General features: G+C 44.4%; 2 protein-coding genes across 3 annotated transcripts; one reads left to right on the plus strand and one right to left on the minus strand.

The window, feature by feature from the left end:
- Positions 1 to 4,067: 4,067 nt before the first annotated feature.
- On the plus strand, positions 4,068 to 7,503 carry LOC134224986 (keratin-associated protein 5-4-like). 2 transcript variants are annotated; one of them, XR_009983128.1, is made up of 5 exons: positions 4,068 to 4,336; positions 4,429 to 4,513; positions 5,839 to 6,417; positions 6,546 to 6,659; positions 6,721 to 6,746. XR_009983128.1 is itself a non-coding variant. In XM_062704708.1 (5 exons), the coding sequence occupies exons 2-5, from the start codon at positions 4,460 to 4,462 to the stop codon at positions 7,243 to 7,245; spliced, it is 630 nt and encodes a 209-aa protein (XP_062560692.1). In that variant the 5' UTR covers positions 4,075 to 4,336; positions 4,429 to 4,459; the 3' UTR covers positions 7,246 to 7,503. The 2 variants fall into 2 exon arrangements, 1 of the variants encoding a protein (XP_062560692.1); XM_062704708.1 differs by lacking the exon at positions 5,839 to 6,417 and adding an exon at positions 7,169 to 7,503 and having other exon boundaries at positions 4,075 to 4,336; positions 6,721 to 7,105.
- Positions 7,504 to 7,555: 52 nt separating this feature from the next.
- On the minus strand, positions 7,556 to 18,636 carry LOC134224982 (uncharacterized). The gene is made up of 5 exons (XM_062704697.1): positions 17,995 to 18,636; positions 17,813 to 17,898; positions 9,806 to 9,913; positions 8,714 to 8,793; positions 7,556 to 8,624 (listed from the first exon to the last, which is right to left on the minus strand). Exons 1-5 carry the CDS (start codon positions 18,037 to 18,039, stop codon positions 7,621 to 7,623), a joined length of 1,323 nt encoding a protein of 440 aa, XP_062560681.1. The 5' UTR covers positions 18,040 to 18,636; the 3' UTR covers positions 7,556 to 7,620.
- Positions 18,637 to 21,020: the final 2,384 nt, after the last annotated feature.

A 21,020-nucleotide genomic window follows, 5' to 3' on the forward strand; every position in this document is an offset into this window, starting at 1 on the left:
TATAACAGGATGCTGGATGCACTCACGGAGAAGCTGATCGGCCTTAAACCCGCAATCATCGGAGGCGACTTCAATGCTTGGGCAGTGGATTGGGGAGCAGGCTGACCAACGCCAGAGGTTACAGTTTGCTGGAGGCGCTTGCAAAGCTGGAAGTCAGACTGTGCAACGAAGGTACCGTTAGTACATTTCGCAGAGACAGCAGGGAGTCCATCATTGACGTGACGTTTTGCAGCCCGTCGCTGGTGAGAAACATGAACTGGAGAGTTTGTGAGGACTACACTCATAGTGATCACCAAGCTATCCGGTATAGTGTTGGAACACGGCTACCGACGACGCGGAGAGGGATAAGGACTACCGGGCGAAGATGGAAAACGAAGGACTTTGACAAGGAGAGTTTTCATCGAAGCACTTCGAGTTGACGCAACAAATCTGGAAGCAGATGAACTGATGGATACGTTAGCGAGGGCTTGCGATGCGTCGATGCCAAGAAAACTGGAACCATAGGACAGCCGACACCCAAATTACTGGTGGAACGAATCTCTTGCCAATCTTCGTGCTGCCTGTTTCAGGGCCAGGAGACGTTTTCAGAGGGCAAGGTCTGAAACGGTAAGAGAAGAACGTAAGATAGTTTTCCGTGAAGCTAGAGCGGCTTTCAAACGGGAGATCAAAGTCAGCAAGTCCAACTGCTTCAAGCAGTTGTGCCAAGAAGCTGACGCTGATCCTTGGGGCAATGCTTATCGGGTGGCAATAACGAAAATCAAGGGTCCAGCGACGCCAGCGGAGATGTGTCCGGACAAGCTGAAGATCATCGTGGACGGTCTTTCCCGCAACATGATTCTACGATGTGGCCGCCTGCACCGTACGAAGATGAAGACCGTGTCACCATTGCTGGTATTCAAGTCTCCCACGACAAGCTGTCATCAGTGGCGAAAGGTCTGAAGAAGAAGCAAGCTCCGGGTCCGGATGGAATTCCAAACGTGGCTTCCAAACTGCGATACTGGCGTTTCCAGATTTGTTCAGGATGGTGCTGCAGAAATGCCTAGCAGATGGTTACTTTCCGAATAAGTGGAAGATTCAGAAACTGGTGTTACTGCCGAAACCAGGAAAACCGTTGGGGAGTCCAGCTTCGTATAGGCCCATATGCCTGCTGGATACACTGGGGAAGCTTCTGGAAAGGATTATCCTTAACAGGCTGACGCAGTTCACGGAGGGTGAGATCGGCTTGTCGGAGAAGCAGTTTGGATTCCGAAAAGGCAGATCGACGGTGGATGCAATTAAGGCGGTCGTTGAAGTTGCAGAGAAAGCATCCAAGAAAAAGAGGTGCGGCAATCGGTTCTGCGCCGTAGTAACAATTGACGTCAAAAACGCGTTCAACAGTGCCAGCTGGGAGGCCATAGCCGTAGCGCTGCATGGAATGCGGGTTCCTGGCTATTTGTGTAGAATCCTTAAGAGCTACTTCGAAAACCGGATTCTGGTCTACGATACGAACTCAGGGCAGAAGTCGATTAGGGTTACGGCGGGTGTTCCGCAAGGCTCCATACTTGGCCCAATGCTGTGGAACGTTATGTACAACGGAGTGCTAAAGCTGAAGTTGCCCAAAGGCGTGCAGATCTTCGGATTCGCGGATGATGTCGTTCTAACGATAACCGGAGAGTCGCTGGAAGAGGTAGATATGCTGGTGGCGGAGACGACCGACGCAGTTGAAAACTGGATGAATGGGGTCAAGCTGCAGCTTGCTCACCACAAAACGGAAGTGATGCTGGTCAGCAACTGCCGAATCATACAGCGAATGCAGATTATCGTCGGAGAGCACGACATACCGTCCGTGCGGGCTTTGAGACATCTAGGAGTGATGATCGACGACCGTTTGAATTTCAACACCCATGTCGACTATTCCTGCGAGAAGGCGGCAAAGATGGTCAGTGCGCTTGCTAGGATCATGCCGAACGTTGGCGGACCGAGAGGCAGCTGTAGGCGTCTTCTGGCGACCGTATCATCCTCAATACTTAGGTACGGCGTTCCAGCCTGGGGAGCTGCGCTCAAGACGAAACGTAATCGCAGGAAGTTGAATAGCGTGTTTCGTCTAATGGCCATTCGAGTGGCGAGTGCGTACCGAACAATTTCGTCAGAGGCAGTTTGCGTTATCGCAGGGATGATTCCAATCTGCATAACCTTAGCAGAGGATATCGAGTGCTACCAACGGAGAGGTACCAGAAATGTGAGGGAGACGATGAGACTGGACTCAATGGTGAAGTGGCAGCAGGAGTGGGACAATGCAGACAATGGAAGGTGGACCCACCGGCTCATCCCCAATGTGTCGACGTGGGTAAACAGGGAGCATGGAGAGGTGAACTTTCACCTCACTCAGTTCCTATCCGGACACGGTTGTTTCCGCCAATATCTGCACCGATGTGGCCATGCGTCATCGCCATTCTGCCCGGCGTGTATCAACGTAGAGGAGACTCCAGAGCACGTGTTATTCGATTGTCCGAGGTTTGCGGAAGCACGTAGAGAAATGCCTGCCCTAAGCGTGGACAACATCGCAGAGCGAATGTGTCACGATGAAGATACGTGGAATGTGGTAAGCAGAGTCGTGAGGCAAATATTGTCAGAGCTGCAGCGTAGATGGAGAAGGGACCAGCAAACAAGCGTCGGCTCGGAGGAAAATCCAGCATAGTGAGCAGTGTTTGGTATCGGGTCGTCGGGGCGCCGGTGAACCGGAAGTTTTCTGCCAACCGGAATCGTCGGACCGACTTCGGCACTCGATCAGTCAACCTGCTGAAGAAAGAAGAAAGAAGAAGGAAGTGCTTCGGGTATGTAGGGCACCGCCAGTGCGGACGTTATCCACCACCGGAACTGTCGGACCACCTCTGCAACCCGAAGACGAAGTCGGCGCAATGCGCGAAAGCGTCCCCTGCGATAGCCGCCGGTAGTCGGGGCACCATCAGTGCGGAAGTTTCCTTCACCGGAACTGGTGGACCACCCTCGACGCCGGGGGAAGTCAGGAGGATTCGAGTGAGGAAGTTTGCGGCACGACCGCCGAGGGATCGTGACAATGTAGCAGTGGATCTCAGCAAGCCAGTCGGCGAACTAGCCTAAGCTAGGGGCCGGAATTTTAGAAGAAGTGCGTGAGCACAGCCCCCCCCGAAGTAGTCGCAGCATCCAGTGGTCCCGGGGGGATCGAGGCAAGGAGGATAAGGGACCTGGTTTATCCGGGAGGCACATTTTTAGCAGGTCGGGAGGAGCCCATCCCTGTTCGCCTTCGAGCATAGTGTGGATGCTCGAGGTGTCTGTCGCGCAGATTTTTGATGGCCTTTAACCCTTGTAAAAAAAAAACACACACACACACACACACACACACACACACACACACACACACACACACACACACACACACACACACACACACACACACACACACACACACACACACACACACACACACACACACACACACACACATCACTTCAATTCGTCGAACTGAGTCGATTGGTATATAACACTATGGGTCTGCGGGCCTTCTATAAAAAGTTTGTTTTTGGAGCGATCATATAGCCTTTACCGTATACTTAGTATACGAGAAAGGCAAAAATCAGATCATCCTTAGCTACGTCAAACAACTAAAAACCGAAGTCCGCATCTCCAAAATATATATATATATATATATGAAAGATAGGAGGAATAATAAAATCACGGTGCGTAGTGCCTCGCCGAATCACCATCGTTATGAGTCAAACAAACTCTGATTTTTAGCGTACATACTTCTTCCGCCAACATGTAGGCATCACGCCATACATAAATGAACAGCGAACGCTTCATTGGAAACGAGCCTCAAACTAGCAATTGGACAACTTACCCGCCATCTAGATATCAAATGCCTGGTAGCTCTCTAACGCTACTCTAACGCAAAGCGTGGAAAATAGCAACGCTTGACTGCTCGAAACAAGCAGCGAAGGGTCGACGCGCGCGTAAATTTGAAACGGCGCTTGCATGCTTTCAAGCAGTCACGTGGGTACCCATGGCGACGGAAAATAACAGTTTTCCTCGGTCAAGTGAAAATTTTCCACTCTCCCGAGCTTCATTCCCAGTTCGGAGCTCAATGCGATCAGATCGCGAAAAAAAAATTTAAAGTGGATAGAAAAGTTTACCTTTGGTGTAAAACAAAAATCAAGACCCTTTATCAAGAATCAAAATTCTGGTGTACACGGTAGAAATAATTTCAATTGAAGGCAAGAAGCGTAGGTCTGCGTAGGATCATCAAGGATATCAAGGATTTACACCGCGACTGAAGCAGGAGGATTTGAAGGCCATCGGTGCGAGAAAATCGATATACCTGGTAAGTTTTGTCGTCAAGCAGTGCATGTACTCCCAGGAACAAAGAAGACATTCAAACAACGGAATTTTCCTTTCCACGCCACCTTATTACAGATCTGCAAGCAAACACCAGCGCCAATCAAAGATGTGCGACCCGTGTTGCTCCCCGTGCGATCCCTGTTATCCCTGCTATCCTTGCGTAAGATGTCACTGTTCTTCCTGTCACAAATGTGACCACTACTGTTCCTCTTCCTGTTGCACCAAGCATCGTTATCGTTTCTGTTACCTGTGTTTACGTCACCATCATTAGCTTCTTTCGCCTTGAGCGGGGAAGGGACATTACTGACCTATCCTCACAGGTCCTACAATGACCGAGGATTCGTTCGAAATGTTTTGTGTAAATCATCCACCCTGGCAGCCCTTCCGGGAGCGCTCATAAATCAATCAAGTCCCCAACATATTACACCACCATTAACGAATCATCCGGAAGGGAATCGGCCAAGGAGAGTGTGGAATCGTTTGATCAGTTTTCGGAGACGAATTGCAAATCGATACTATTTTACGATTGCTATTGAAATAGTGTTAGTATTTGGCTCAATGTCGTCTCTGTTTTTTTTGTCTGTGTGTTGAAACGATTTGGCGCACTGGCAAGGGGGTGGAGTTCCGAGGTTACGTTTTACCCATCATACGAGGTTGTGATTCGGCAGTGTAAAATCGTTCCCTACCCCACCCCGTGGAAATTTCGTCATCTACACGATCATTTGCAAATATTGTGGGCTTGCTAAATGTTGTTGAAGTCAATGTATAAATTAGGTTACAACATTTATCAAGTTACTATTTCCTGTAGATTTTATCCGCCCTTCATTGCGGTGGCTAAACAAATAGATTTGGGTAATTCTAAGCTTATAGTTACAGTAGTAAATATTTAGTTTAAAGAAGTTAGTAACGGAACAAGGATATTTTATCGAACTCTCTAAAAGCTCAAAACTGTGATGCAAAAAGTAGCACCAGTCTTCCGATTTGCATTCAGAACTAAGTTCTGAATTACGGAAGTAGGTGATTGTTATGTTTTTTTTATTTATTGGATTTAAATGGGTTTCCAAATTTCAGTACATTTAACAAGCAGATGAAATAATTTATACCTAGAAAATTATTTATCATGAAACCTTGTTCCACAAACAACTACAAGTTGTCGAAACACGCGTTACAGATGACCTTTGGTTCAACACTCGTATAAATAATCGTTCTATCATTGTTAGTCGCCCCGTTCCCCGTCCTATCTGTGCTGGTGGAAGCGTCCCTTGATTGTCTTCGATAGTACTGACACAGTACACCATTCCTGGAATCTGCGTCGCAAGGAACCGAACATCCCGGACATCCGCTATGAAGAAATGTACTGCCGAGGAAAGCGAATCTACTAGGTATGTCACAGCACAGGAGTTCGGGGAACGGAAGGCAGATCATCTTTTGTAACATCGCTGCACAATCAACCCACATATCCTACACTCCTTTTCCAAACCCAAGGGTCCCTGTCCCCCTCCATGTGCTCCGGGGAGCCTCTGCGATCCGTGCGTTCCTAAGACGTACGCAGCACATGATCTAAACTGCATGCCACAATGTCCAGTTATATGTCCCCCGGCGCAATGTGGCCCACGATTCATAACCGTCCAGCAACCTCCGCGAGTGGTCGCCCAGCGCAAGCTGATAAACTGCTCCCGAACTGTCGTGGACAAGCATGTAGTGCCACGAACTAAAACGATTGTGGAACCCAAAATCATCTATCAGCCGCGCTGCTATGTTGAACCCTGCATCATCTACCGGAAGCGAGTCGTCCCGGATCCGAAAATTCTTTACTACAAGCGCATCGTTCCGGATCCAAAAATCGTGTGCACCCCAAGGACCATCGTCGAGCCTAAGGAAATATGCACCACCATGGTGTGTCATCCGAAACCCCAAACGGTGCAAATTCCTCCTCCACCGCAGTATTGCTGCATTCCAACGGGTACCGGATTCACCAAGGCACCTGCCTGCTCTCCATGCGACCCCGTCTGCCAGCCTCGACGATGCTAGGTGTCAACACGATAGGGAACAACACGAGCAAAGGTAAGTGTACAAAGGTGGGCGTACATGGTGGGAGTTCTCTTGATGACACCATTCCACCCTTGTACCTTGCCTTTCCTCCAACAATTCTGATAATTCGCAGATAAAATTGCTATTTTCTCTTTTTGTAGGTTCCCGCTAGAGGTTGCAAGAGTCGTGAGCTACGAGGAGGGCTACTCATTGCTAACTGTGAATGTCTGAAACGAAATGGTCTTCAACATGATTGCCCTCGTTCCGAGTGTCAGGTACGATCACCTCTCGGATTTTCATTTTCAATAGATTGTTTAATAGTTCTCTCGATTACAGGGAAAACCATGCTGTCTCACCAAACCGGAAGCCACCTGCTGTCCATCGACGTACGCCCGCCGGTTCCGCAATGTCACTATGGGTAATAAAACTAATCCAGTCTGTCCAAAACGGTGTCGTGTAACAACCGTAGGAAGTGGCTGCAATCCTTGTGGAGTGGATTGCTATTCGTGTGGACCATGTGGACCGTGTGCTCCATGTGGACCTTGTGGCCCGTGCGGCCCTTGTGGACCATGTGGGCCGACTGCTTGTGGTCCTGTTTGCGATCCCTGTTGTGGCCCCGTTTGTGACCCCAGCTGCCCTCCTGTGTGTGATCCATGTGCTTGCGTACCTCAAGGTGACTGTGGACCATGCGGAGCTCCGACGCCGAACTGTATGCCATGTTGTAAGCAATTTTATTCCTGAATTTTGTTTCACAATTTGATTTGATTGTATCTTTTTTTCTCAGACGATCCCTGCACTCCGAGCATTCCACCGCCCTGTGGTGACATGTGCGCTCCCTACCCAACCTGTGGACCATGCTAACCGTTAAAATGAATCCTGCCATCGCACCATGCTTTCATCGTTCATAAGCTCAAATAAGTTGATCAGTAGCTGCTCGTCGTAGAAGCCCTCCAGTAACATTCTGCTTCAAAACATAAAACATCATTAGTGCCAATCATCTGATATGTAATTGCCCACATCGCAATGCGCTGCGCCACCTTTCTAGAAGCGCTAACAAAGTGTATAATCCTCGAGCACTAGAAAACTTGCACCATTAGCAATAAAGTTGTTTCTACCGTACATTTACTTGGTATATGGCGTTCTTTCTTCATCTTCTCATACAATCGTCGAGTTCCTAGCAAAATAGTTTTATTAAACATCTACTGAACTGTACTGGCATTAGAATAACCAACTGCTCTAAACCATGGTATTCAATCCGATTATAGGCTGGCTTTTACTCCTCAGTCGATCATCCCACTTTTTGGCAGCGTTGGCTACGTAGCCCGGTTTGATTGGTATGTCCGGTTCATCCCGTCCTTGATCTCTTCTTTTTCCCGGTTGACTCCGCTGAGAGCAGTTGCAACCACTACAGCTTGATCCTGACCCTGAAGCAAATCCATGACTCGCCTTGGGCGAAGTTGTTGGTTTAGCTGGAGGTGGAGGCCTCGGACGTGGATTCATCTGAACTGCTTCGTTGTCGAATTTGTCCGCTGGTACGTATGTGCTTCGTCGAGACGGTGAGATTTCCTCCACGAATGATTCGTTATCGTGGTAGGAAGGTGCTTTTGGTGAGTGTGGGTGTGACGACTGACGGTTCAGATTAGGCCCCGCATCACGATAGTCCCGTCGGTCCCGGTAATCATACCGAGGTAGGTACTGAATTTCCTTACCAGCTATCCGACGACTTTCTTCCGGTGCTGGTCGCACATGAGCAAACACCGGAGTTTGCACTGAAGGAAGCACTTTACGTTCAACGATTGATTCCCTGCTGTAATCGAGCCCTTCCCCAATGCTGTCCAGATAGCTCTGGCGTCTGGATTCAGATTTACGATAGCTTCGCCGATCCGGTTCGTCCCGAGCGGGATAATCTCGTTCATCTGCATCCACAAATCGACGGCGATCTGACGACGTCTCATTCATATCTTTGTAGCGGTCTTGACCTGAAATCAGATACACCGGTGCTTCCGTATCGGTTGAAACATCTTTTTTCAGTGCGATTGCCTTTTCGGTATCCGATCCTCGGGAAACGTTTGTCATGGAGGAGCTATCGGTTTGGGTCATGTGGGCGGTCATGCGAGCCAGCGGATCGGCCAAATCTATCACGAACAGTATCGCCACCAAGAACGATAAACAGCCCAATATGATTGCGTTGTCATGGAGGTCCGGATGTACTTGGTCTATCGAGGCAAAAACCAGGCCACCTGTCGAAGAGAAAACAAAATGTTGGCCATGGTCAGTTTACGAATTCGAGTTCTAGTGCACAACGTGAAGGCAATTCGAGTTTACTCACCAGCGGCGAAGAATAGCAACGTCCCCAGCGTTAGTACAATCTTTTCGAAAAGCGTTGGTCTTGATTTGGCATCCACACATCTGAAAAATAGAATAATTCATACAACATAAATCATCAACAATGTCCAAGACCAACTGGCATTGAAACAACAAGGACACATCTCCACAATGCACCACGCGTCTCCATGTGTATTTTCTAGGTCAAACTTTATTGTCAACGGCAGAAGCAAATTTATTCTTTTGGCCAATTATCTACTGTTTACGCAAACAGCAATCTCATTCAACGGTAAGTAATTTGCTTTGACAAACAAAGTGGTCTCGTATTGGGCTATTAACTTTGACGGCTGCCGAAACAATGGACCATGTGTCATTTCGATTCACGCTCCTTGTGATACATATTCATACGTGACTCAGAAGTGGAACTAGTGTCGATTGCTCTCCAGTAAAATATCTATAAAAGATCTGAAACAATCCAACACCTAGCGACTTAACAGCAGGAGGTTGAGGAACGGAACGTTTATCAAATATTATAGATACCTTGCAAATTTGATTTCATTGCCACACGATGGCAAGTCACAGCATGGGTCATGAACAAGAACCAAGACTCGCGACGCACCACACGCTGAAGGTATCAAAATCAAAACAAATGAATCTCTTATGTATCAAGCTCTTTTTTCGTTGCATACTACCGGATCTTCTATGGTCGCTGTGCCATACGTAATAAAGTTTAACGACTTAGTCCACACAACTCGGGAAGCACACTGCCAACATAGATGCTAACACCATGCAACTGTTATAGTGAACGGGTGGGAAAGCGTCGCCATCATCGCCCTTCTGGTATTGTGGGAAATCAAGAAAATCAATTGTGTTTTGGAAAGACGCATGTTGGTCGCTGCTGGTGAGTTAGAAGTTGATGGATGAATGCATTCTCGTGGATGATGGTAATTTCCAGTCATATTCAATACCCAAGAATATGCAGATTGTGTTTTTTTTTTGTTTTCACTGCCATCTACTCGACAGTCACATGTGTGGTGCTGAATCATGCTCGGACACGACATACGAACCGATTAGCGTCACACTCATTATAACTGACCTTGTGATTAGCATTAGCGCTATGACAATTGTGTAGCCTCCGTAAACGATATTGGTAAATGCATTGCCACCACTGCTCCAGGTGACGTTGTGTATCAGACTCCATTCTCTGGAAAAGAAGATTGGAAAAATAAATTAACATACTAACTATATAGATTTGTAAGTTTTCAGAATACATATAAACAGCAGAAATAAAGATCGCAATGATTTTTTCCTAAAATTAAAAATAACTGCAGAAGGCGCGTTTTTTCCTGAATTTTCCGTTTTTACGAATTTTGCGACGAATCATACATTTTTTTAATGTAATATTGTTCTCGATGGAAAGTTGGGTCAAATACTGCTTTTTGTTGTTGAAATAATTCGTTGAATGTTGGAAGGTGCAAAATTTGATGGAGCTCTACAGCTACCATGGGAAGGAAAGGGTTAAGCCATGAAAACTCTGAGTTAGTAGTTCTAAACCAAAATATTGTTTACATCGTTCATTCCCAACAAACATTCACTAGTTTAACTAACATCAGTGTGATGATTCAATTCAGCGCTATGTTGAATTACTATGTCTGTAATATTTCTTATGGCAACCTGTGTTCAAGCTTTGTTCACACAATTCGGAGAAGTTATACAGCTACAACATCTCATTTTGAAAAACAACTTTATTATCTGATTCGTTAAACCTTTAATAAGCATTTTACTAAGCCCTGGTTCAGCTACATATAAATTCTTTGAAAATAATAATAATTAATAATTATTATTTTTTTATCCCTTGTCACTTATTACTATTAAATATTTTTGCTTACTTATTTACTTACTTACTTACTTTAACTGAGACATGGATGACCTTACAACAGTAGCATTACTCTAGTCGCACTTGGTACATCTATAACAAAACATATTCAGAAAAATCGGGAGGAGGAAATACTGGAGTTGCTGCCCGACTTTCTGGCTACGTGCCCGGCCCACCGCAATCGTCTGTACCCCACCATAGATGGTACGCAGCACTTTCCGTTCGAAAACTCCAAGTTTGCATCGTCTAGGTCTCGAGTCCGTAGAGAACTACCGGTCTAATGAGCGTTTTGTAGATTGTCAGTTTGGTACGGAGGCGAACTCTTTTCGATCGGAGCGTTTTGCGGAGTCCAAAGTACGTACGATTTCCAGTCACTATGCGTCTCTGAATTTCTCTGCTGGTATCATTTTGTGCAGTCATCAGTGAGCCCAAGTACACACATTTTTCTACCACCTTGATTTCGTCCGATGCAAACTCGCGGTGGGTGGCTCACATTGTCTTCTCTTGAACCTCTTTTTGTAATGTACTTCGTCTTAGATGTGTTGATGACTAGTCCGATCCGCTTGGCTTCCCTTTTCAGTCTTATGTAGGCTTCCTCCATCTTCTCAAAGTTACGTGCCATAAAATCTATGTCGTCGGCGAAGTTTAATAGCTGAACGGACTTATTGAAAATTGTACCACTCGTGTGAATCCCTGCTCTTCGTATTACCCCTTCCAAAGTGATGGTGAATAACAGACACGAAAGACTATCACCTTGCCGTAACCCTCGGCGCGTTTCGAAGGAACTCGAGAATGCCCCTGAAACTTGAACTACGCACATCACCCGATCTATCGTTGTTTTGATCAACCGTAGCAGTTTATCCGGAAATCCATGTTCTTGGATTAGCTGCCATAGCTGGTCCAGATCGATTGTATCATATGCAGCTTTGAAGTCAATGAATAGATGATCGGACGTTGTATGTAGACGTTGTAGACATTGTATTCGCGGCATTTCTGTGGTGGAGTGTTCGACCATAAAACCCGCCTGAAACTGTCCCACGAACTCCCTTACAATTGGTATTAGTCGGCGGCATAAAATTTGGGAGAGTACCTTGTAGGCGGCGTTCGACAATGTGATTGCGCGGTAGTTGCTACAATCCAGCCTATCGGGACACACAACACCTTCCATCCACTCCTGCGACAAAACTTAAAAAAAAACTTAAAAAGCTCTCCTGGTAGTTGGTCAACCCCAGCGGCTTTGTTGTTTTTCTGCCGGCCTGGATTTCCTGGAGATCCGGAGCCGGTAAAATTATGTCCTGCGCGCATTCTCCCAGGTCCATCACCATACCGCCATCTTCGTCTGCCACATCGCCATTCAGGTGCTCTTCATGGTGCTGCCGCCACCTTTGGATCACCTCACGCTCGTTCCTAAGAAGGTCCCCGTTTATGTCTTTACACATATAAGGCTGTGGCACGTGGCCCTTACGTGAACGGTTCAACTTCTCATAGAACTTTCGTGTGTTATTAGCGCGATACAGTTGCTCCGTCTTTTCACGGACTCGATCTTCCTGCTGGCGCTTTTTCCTCCGGAAAATCGAGTTTTGTCTATTCCGCGCCCGTTTATATCGTGCCCTGTTCGCCCTCGTGCGGTGTTGCAGCAATCTCGCCCATGCTGCATTCCTCCTTTCAAGGGGCCTGGAAGCCTCCTTTAAAGAGGCCTGGAAGCCTCCTTTCAAGAGGCCTGGAACTATCTCTTTCAAGAGGCCTAGAAGTCTCTTTCCAAGAGGCCTGGAGGCCTTATTTTAAGAAGGTAGGAAGGTTCCTTTCAAAAGGCTCAGAAAGCTGCTTTCAAGAGTCTAGGAAGCCTCTCTACAAGATGTTTTGAAGCTCTTTATCAAGACGCTCGGAAGCCTGCTTTCAAGAGGCTCGGAAGCCTCCTTTCAAGAAGCCCGGAAGTCTCGTGTTAAGAGGCCTGAAAGCCTCCTTTCAAGAGGCTCGGAAGCCTTCTTTCAAAAAGCTCAAAAGGCTCCTTTCAAGAGATTCGGAAGGTTCTTTTCAAAAGACTTCTCTCTTCTCAAAAGAAAGTTCTTTACAAAAGGCTCGAAAGCCTGCTTTCAAGTGGCTCGTAAGGCTTCTTTCAAAAAGCTCAAAAAACTCTTTTCAAGAGATTCGGAAGGTTCCTTTCAAAAGACTCGGAATGCTCTTTTTAAGAGGATCGAAACCCTCTTTTCAAGAACCTCGGAATTCTACCTTCAAGAGGCTCGGAAGCGTACTTTCAAGAGGCTTTAAAGCGTCTTTTCAATATGCAAAGCCTCTCAACAAGAGGTGCGGAAGCCTACTTTCAAGAGATTCAGAAGGTCCGTACAAGAGGCTCGGAAGTCTGCCTTCAAAGGGCTCGGAATTAATCTTTCAAGAGGCTTAGAAGAATACTTTCAAGAGGGGGTACCTCAAATAATGCAAAAGTTCGAAGGGGTACCTCTCCAGAAAAAGGTTGAGAACCGCTGTTCTAGTCTATCATCTTGTAGCTTGTAGCCGCGCCGTCCGACTTCGACGCGTGTTGTTTGCCGTCGAAAGTTTTGAGCGCAGGCATACTGCGACGAGGTAGTGGTCGGATTCAATATTCGCACTGCAGTAAGTGCGGACGTTCGTGATGTCGGAGAAGAATTTGCGTCGATTAAAACGTGGTCGATTTGGTTTTCCGTTACTTGGTTAGGTGATCTCCATGTGGCCTTAAGGATATTTTTGCGGGGAAAGAAGGTGCTTTAGACTACCATTCCGCGGGAGGCTACGAAGTTTATACAACGTTGGCCGTTATCATTCGATACGGTGTGCAGACTATCCGGTCCGATGACCGGTCTATACATCTCCTCCATTCCAACCTGTGCGTTCATGTCGCCAATGACGATTTTGACGTCCCGCGGTGGGCATCCATCGTATGTCTGCTCCAGCTGTGCGTAGAACGCTCGTCAGGTCTCCCTTCGTGTGGGCTGTGCAAGTTGATGATGCTATAGTTGAAGAATCGGCCTTTAATCCTCAGCTTGCACATCCTTGCCTTGATTGGCTACCACCCAAACGATGGCGCATCTTACCTAGCACTATGAAGCCGGTTCCCAGCTCGTTGGTGGTGCCACAGCTTTGGTAGAAGGTAGCCGCTCGATGCCCACTTTTCCACACTTTCTGTCCTGTCCAGCAAATCTCCTGCAGCGCCACGACTTCGAAATTGCGGGGATGTAATTCAACATAGATCATTCTGTCGCATCCTGCAAAACCTTGCCGATTATATCGTGTCGCATTATCTCTTATATTGTTCGTAATTATTGGTTTTCCAGGTCTGCGAAAACCTCCTGTCTCGTCGGAGGGTCGTCGTGTCAGGGCTGTTTGGCGTTCCACCTAACACCAGGACTTGGGCTTGTGCGCTTTGAGCGGCACACGGTCGCTTTGGTGGGGCCTACTTGCGGATACATGAAGCTTTTTATAGGAATTTAACATGGCCCACTGTCAAACCCCACCACATCCTAGGCAAGCAGCACAACTCGTAGATTTTTTTTTTAATCTTTATTAATGTGTTTTTTTTTTAATCTACAGATTAAGTTCAACACCGATAACTCGCAGATGGCCTGGGAGGGATCGTCAAGCCCTTGGACATAGTTCCTGCTACCCTCATAAATATTCTATCTCCAATGAATAAAAAAAATGCAACATTCCTCCAGGGCACGGCAAATGCTGGGTAAAGCGTACCATTGGTACTTCGCGTACCTGAAGGAATAAAATACATCTCGCGGTCCTTAGCCTCTTACCCAGCAACTCCTATTATTTCCCAAAAAATGAAATGTCAATGAAGAAATCAGGATATAAGCAATAAATAAATACATTTTTTCCTAAATAATGCAAAATTTCCATAAACTATTAAGAATTTTCCACAAACTTAATTGAATTAGCACTTTTTTAAAAGCGTTTAATGTTTATTGAAACTTTTATCATTTTTATTGCTTTTTTGTGAAAACTCATATGTGAATATGTACATTATGTGGAAGATATTGATTTGGAAAATGTATTGGAGGTAACCACTTTCCCTTCGATGGGACTCGAGCCCATGACCCTACAGTACGCTAGACTGGTGCTTTAACCAACTAAGCTACGAAGGACCTCCGTCGGCCTGCGCAACTTAGCGACTACTGGATAAGCTCGAGATTCCCGAATTGGACGCATAGACTAATCACTCGCAATCCATTTCTCAAGCCAACACTTCCACATGTTTATAGTACACTTTCACATTAGAGGAGCGTGAGTATTTAGAATGTCTGTCGGCTGTACTGATCAAGTGAGGTTGTGTAAGCTATTTGCCATACGGTAATCAAGCTCAGACACGACCGCATTGCGTGATATATGTACATTTTACATTATTTTCATATGCTGATTATCATCCGTTCAGTAATTGACATTTAACCGTATGGCAAATGAAATTTTAGGCCGAATAGCCAAACCAAACGGCATTTTCGGTCTAATGACTTCTTCGGACTAGCGATCGTTTCGGCTAGACGACCTATTAGGGCAAATGGATTTTTCGGTCGTCTGTCACTTTCGGCCAATGGAATTTCCCAAGAACTTCTTATGGAAAATACAAAGAATTTTCTGTAGAAATCCAAGGAAATTCCTTTAAAATCAGAAGCATTTCCCGATGAAAACAAATCCTATCTTTTATGTGTACGTGTAAAAGACATTTGATCAAACGATTGAAACCATATTGAACCACTTTATTTTGTACAAGACCGAAAATATCGAGGAAGCATTTTTCTTCTAGCAGACATATTGTCACTATGAATGGGGTTCCAATTAATTGGTCTAGCGAAGCTAAATATTTAGGACTTCTGCTAGATCAAAAATTAACTTTTAAAAATCACATTGAAGGCCTTCAAGCCAAATGTAACAAATATATTAAGTGTCTATATCCACTTATAAACAGAAAATCAAAACTTTGTCTTAAGAACAAACTTTTGATTTACAAACAAATTTTTAGACCTGCCATGTTGTATGCTGTGCCAATATGGACTAGTTGCTGCAATACCAGAAAGAAGGCACTTCAGAGGATTCAAAATAAAATTTTGAAAATGATTCTGAAGTTGCCTCCGTGGTATAGTACCAATGAACTTCATAGAATTTCTAATATTGAGACATTGCAACAAATGTCCAACAAAATAATTTCCAATTTTAGACAAAAATCGTTGCAATCTTCTGTTGCAACGATTAGCTCCTTGTACCCTTAGTATAAAATAGGTTAAGTTTAGTTTAAATAGAAAACATTGTAATTCCTACATGGTTTAAGGTCACTCCTGACGGAATCCAAGTTTCAAAGTGCTCGCATTTTCGGGGGCACACCACTCGATACGGAAGCAACGCACAACTGTCATTTTTATTATTTCACGCATGCTGCGACGCAGCAAAGCTAAATCAACAAAAATGACAGTTGTGCGCCGTCTCCGTATCGAGTGGTGTGCCCCCAAAAACGCGAGCACTTTGAAACTTGGATTCCGTCAGGAGTGACCTTAATTCAACCAGAGGAATTATCCTAACTGCCAGAGGCAATTGAAATGTATTAATAATAACTAAAAGCGTAACATAGCAAATAAGAATGATAGTGTTAAGAAAACACGGAACACCTAGTCTAAGAGATAAATGCATGTATTAGATAATTAGCAAATAAAATTAGTTAAAAAAAATAAAAAATAAATTCGACCAAAGAGCATATTCGATCAACCGTTTTGACCAAATGACATTTACGGCCAAATAGCTTTAGGCTAGATAGTCTTCTACTACATTCGGTCAAACAACTTTTAGCCTTGTGGTCTTCGGCTAAATGACTTTCTGCTGAACGAATTTTTTTTCGTTCAAAAATTCCATTTCTCTGGGGGGTCTAATATTTTATGGAAGTGTGTGCGTTAGGTATACCTAAAATAGTGACAGAGGGGAAATGGGGGTTGAAAAACTTTGAAAAGTAGTATACGTCATACATGAATCACCCCTTAGCTTACAACATTTTCAATAGTAGTGGAGTTTTTTGGAACAGTATAGTTTATAATTGATGCTGATCTAAATTTTATTGTCTCCAGGCTATGAATAATCATTTCCTTCCTCTTCTATGCTACCAGCTAACTATAACACGCGATCGTTGCACGAACATTTTTGTTTGGTTAGAATATTACATATCATTATCTGAAATCAATTCATTTACGTCCCGGGAATTACCTGCCTTTTCGCATTTTTTTTATTTTTTTTTATTTTTGCTCATCTTGACTCACTGTGCACAGATTAATATTCATCTTCCGCTATAATATATATTTAAGTATGGTTGACTCATTCTTTCATAAAAAATATGACTCTAAGTGTGTGTTTCAAAAAACAAAATATTTAGTTTTTACAAAGTATTTTTTATCAATTATAATGCCACCTTGAAAATGACCTACATTACTAACATTCTAATCAATAAATTTAAATGATAGCAGTAAAATTTGATTCTATGTTAAATAGATTCGAAAAACATTCGAAAAAGACCGGAAATTAAAAAAATCGGTGTATTTTATCTTCAAACCGTTGTATCTCAGAAACGGCTGCACTTAGAAAAAAAAAATTGATGTACACTTTTTCCATTGGAAATTCAACGTACTTTCATAAAATCGAATTGATGAAAACGTAAAAATAATATTTCAACCATTTTTGAAAAACTAACTTTTTTAAAATAATTTTAACTTTTTTGTCCATCATTTCTCCATCATGACAATGCAAAATAATACATTTATTATCTGCTACAACATATCAAACAATAAAAAATATTGAAAAAATCGTTTTTGAGTAAATCGATTTTTAAGTTTAACTTTCAATGTTTAACCATTTTTTTTCACAGTGTATATTTTTTTCACATAGCCCCATTGATTACCTAAAACTTTGCCAAAGACACCAGAATGATCGGACAAGCCGTTTTCAAGTTATATTTTTTGAACGTGTTCAAGGTGTTTTTGCTTAGGCCCTTGTCAAAAGTTACACTAGAGTTAAAATGGCAAACCAATGATGCAGATAATGTTTTTTGGCCATAAAGGATGTATATTCAAAATTTTAGGGTAATCAAAAAATACAAATATTAATCGACCTTTGATTTCACAGAGAATTGCTCTATAGCAATAATTAATATGATCTTACGAGATGAGCCAGCTACTGGCTGATAATAAAGAAACAGAAAAAAAGGATTATACCTACCTAGATAATTTCTGATTCCGCACGAATACTCGCTGTGACTCATGATCGGTGATGATTTTAGTGATTATACATGCAACACATGCCAACTGCAATTAAACCAAATCACAATGAAATTAATCCCAATGGTCAGCTGCTCCATCACGAACGATAGTTATCTATCGATTTAACAATTGCACACTTACTAATTCGAGAAGCTTAATAAATATTCTTGATGCTGGCCTAACCATGCTTCAGCGTGCTTCAGTTTCCGCTCTCACGGTAAAATAATACGATTGAAAATTACTCTAATGAATGGAAATCTATCGAATTCACTACACTGGCACCCCCCTCACTGCTCAGATCGCTCAACTATAGCCCAAATCATCCAAACTCTTCGTAACGAGCGATCGGTTCACTTGTTGTCATTGTTTCGCACATTCTACCTCCAGGAAAAGCTCCGATTTCACTTTCATTCTGGCATTGCTTATCACAGTCCAAGAGACACAGTCCAACGCGCGACACTCCCGACTGATTATTTTTCCAAACCCGTTTTCACGTTCCGTTCCGTTCCGTTCGACGGTTAAACAATAAATAATTTCCCAAGCGCCGTTTAGTGCTTTCCGCGCCGCCGCCAACAGTTTTGGACAACGGGGTACGACACGGCGACGCAGCAGATGGGGTCTCTTGCTGGTGAGCACTAAGTACATATACTGAGGGATGGAAGATAGTAATCAAAGACGCTGCTAAACAATACCTCTTTTCACGCGCGTACTCACTACACACGACTTGCGACGACAAGTAGTTAGGCTCTAAAAGTTAGTTCGAATGAATGCTAAATTTTGATCGATCTACCTACGATAGCGTTGTGGTTCTCTTACTTAAACGTTATTGTGAAAACGTTACCGTGTTTGAGACCTCCACGCAATACTGAATAATTGGCTACAATTTTCCTTGTTGAATAACTAATCGAAACTTAATAAATGTTTGCGCCATCATCAGCAAATATTGGCTTCTTGTTGATTAAACTTCTGTATATAGAAATTGATTTCTTGTTGTATATAACTTTTAGGGTTGAATTGCCGGCAAGATTTCAAACAATCTAAATTGAGGACATCTAGCACTTAATTGTTTAACGATTTCCACGCCCTTTCTTAGGCAGTCCAAATGTTGAATGCAAAACGATTTGTTTGTAACTGCCCGCGGTCTTTGGTAGTGTTCTTAGTCAGCTCCATATGTGTGAACCCCAGTAGTAACAGGCTATACCGAAAGAGCCAGCCGCGTGGACTTCACTTGATTATTTGTGAACGCCTGTCTCTCTCTCTATCGGCTGTATGAATGAAATGCATTCTGTGATAAACATAAGCTACCTTCGGCAGGGGAGCACACCTCATGCTAATTGCTGAGAATGTGAAGACTAGGAGCAGGCTACGGATGGATGTGTTTGCCGATCGTTTACAACACGAGCCGAGCTGGCTGCAATTGTGTATTATGTACTAGGAGTGAATCACCAAAGAAAACAAACAATATTTATACATGACTCTATAGATATTTGGTGTAAGATAAATTCATTAATAAAAATATGTATAAAAATAATATAACACGTTCTTGTGGTTTAGTGTGAGTTGGCAACAAAAATATTCGAATGATTCAGAAGACTCAGATGTTGAAGAATCTTGCATAAGCTGTACTGCCGTTCTACGCATAACTGTCCCATGTACATAGGAAATCCCAGCAAACAAGGAACAAATATGTGCATGACGGCAGTGTAGCATAACAACAATAAATCGGAGGAATTATTTCAAAATGTGGGCAGCAGGGACTATGTCCAAGGGCTTGACGATCCCTCCCCCAGGCCATCTGGGGCCATTGTGGGGCTTGCCTAAGATGTGGTGGGGTTTGACAGTAGGCCCTGTTAAATTCCTATAAAAAGCTACATGTATCCGCAAGTAGGCCCCACCAAAGCGACCGTGTGGCGCTCAAAGTGCACAAGCCCAAGTCCTGGTGTTAGATGGGACGCTAAACAGCCCTGACACGACGGCCCTCCAACGAGACAGGGGGTTTGCGCAGGCCTGGAAAACCAATAATTACGAACAATATAAGAGATAATGCGACTCGATATAATCGGCAAAGACCTAGGCGACGAATAAAGGATCGCGATTGGAACAGCTTGGAATATGGAACTGCAAGTCGCTAGGTTTCGCAGGTTGCGACAGGATGATCTACGATGAATTACATCCCCGCAATATCGACGTCGTGGCGCTGCAGGAGATTTGCTGGACAGGACAGAAAGTGTGGAAAAGCGGGCATTGAGCGACTACCTTCTACCAAAGCTGTGGCACTGGGAACCAGTTGGCCAGCTGGGAACCGGCTTCATAGTGCTGGGTAAGATTCGCCATCGTGTGATTGCCACAAGGATGTGCATTTGTGCAAGATGAGGATTAAAGGCCGTTTCTTCAACTATAGCATCATCAACGTGCACTACCCACACGAAGGGAGACCCGACGACGAGAGAAAAGCGTTCTACGCACAGCTGGAGCTGACATACGATGGATGCCCACAGCGGGACATCAAAATCGTAATCGGTGACATGAACACGTGACATGAACTCATCGAACCGGATAGTCTGCACACCGTATCGAATGACAACGGCCAACGATGCATAAACTTGGCAGCCTCCCGCGGAATGGTATTCCGAAGCACCTTCTTTCCCCGCAAAAATATCCACAAGGCCACATGGAGATCACCTAACCAAGAAACGGAAAACCAAAACGACCACGTTCTAATCAACGGTAAATTCTTATCCGACATCACGAACGTACGCACTTACCGCCGTGCGAATATTGAATCCGACCACTACCTCGTTGCAGTATGCCTGCGCTCAAAACTCTCGACGGTGTACAACACGCGTCGAAGTCGGACACCGCGACTTAACATTGGGCGGCTAGAAGACAATAGACTAGCCCAAGAATTGTTACCGATGTTAACAAGGACGACCAGCAACCCTGTTGGGTTTGCATTGATAGACATATAATATATATACCCACTAACAATATGTGTAAGACTTCACACGCAGTATTTTCTTAGGCCACGAATAAACACATAAATCTTAAATTTATGTGACTATTCTGTCCTAACAGTGTATGTAAAACACTAACGCTTTGCACACCCCTGCTCGGTGGCACAAGTCTACCGAGGCGAAAGCGGCACGCCTAAAAGCCGAGGCTGAATG

This window comes from Armigeres subalbatus, chromosome 3 (genome assembly GCF_024139115.2).
Source record: "Armigeres subalbatus isolate Guangzhou_Male chromosome 3, GZ_Asu_2, whole genome shotgun sequence".
Taxonomy (NCBI): Eukaryota; Metazoa; Arthropoda; class Insecta; order Diptera; family Culicidae; genus Armigeres; species Armigeres subalbatus.

Bases quoted from the DNA above. Each gene is read 5' to 3' on its own strand.
- LOC134224986 (XM_062704708.1), top strand. From the start codon at position 4,460: ATGTGCGACCCGTGTTGCTCCCCGTGCGATCCCTGTTATCCCTGCTAT. The intron at 4,514-6,545 runs GTAAGATGTCAC...CTCTTTTTGTAG, and splicing joins GTTATCCCTGCTATCCTTGC to GTTCCCGCTAGAGGTTGCAA. The intron at 6,660-6,720 runs GTACGATCACCT...TCTCGATTACAG, and splicing joins GCCCTCGTTCCGAGTGTCAG to GGAAAACCATGCTGTCTCAC.
- LOC134224982 (XM_062704697.1), bottom strand. From the start codon at position 18,039: ATGGTTAGGCCAGCATCAAGAATATTTATTAAGCTTCTCGAATTA. The intron at 9,914-17,812 runs GTAGGTATAATC...CTTCTTTTCCAG, and splicing joins CGGAATCAGAAATTATCTAG to AGAATGGAGTCTGATACACA. The intron at 8,625-8,713 runs GTGAGTAAACTC...TCTCTTCGACAG, and splicing joins GTTGCTATTCTTCGCCGCTG to GTGGCCTGGTTTTTGCCTCG.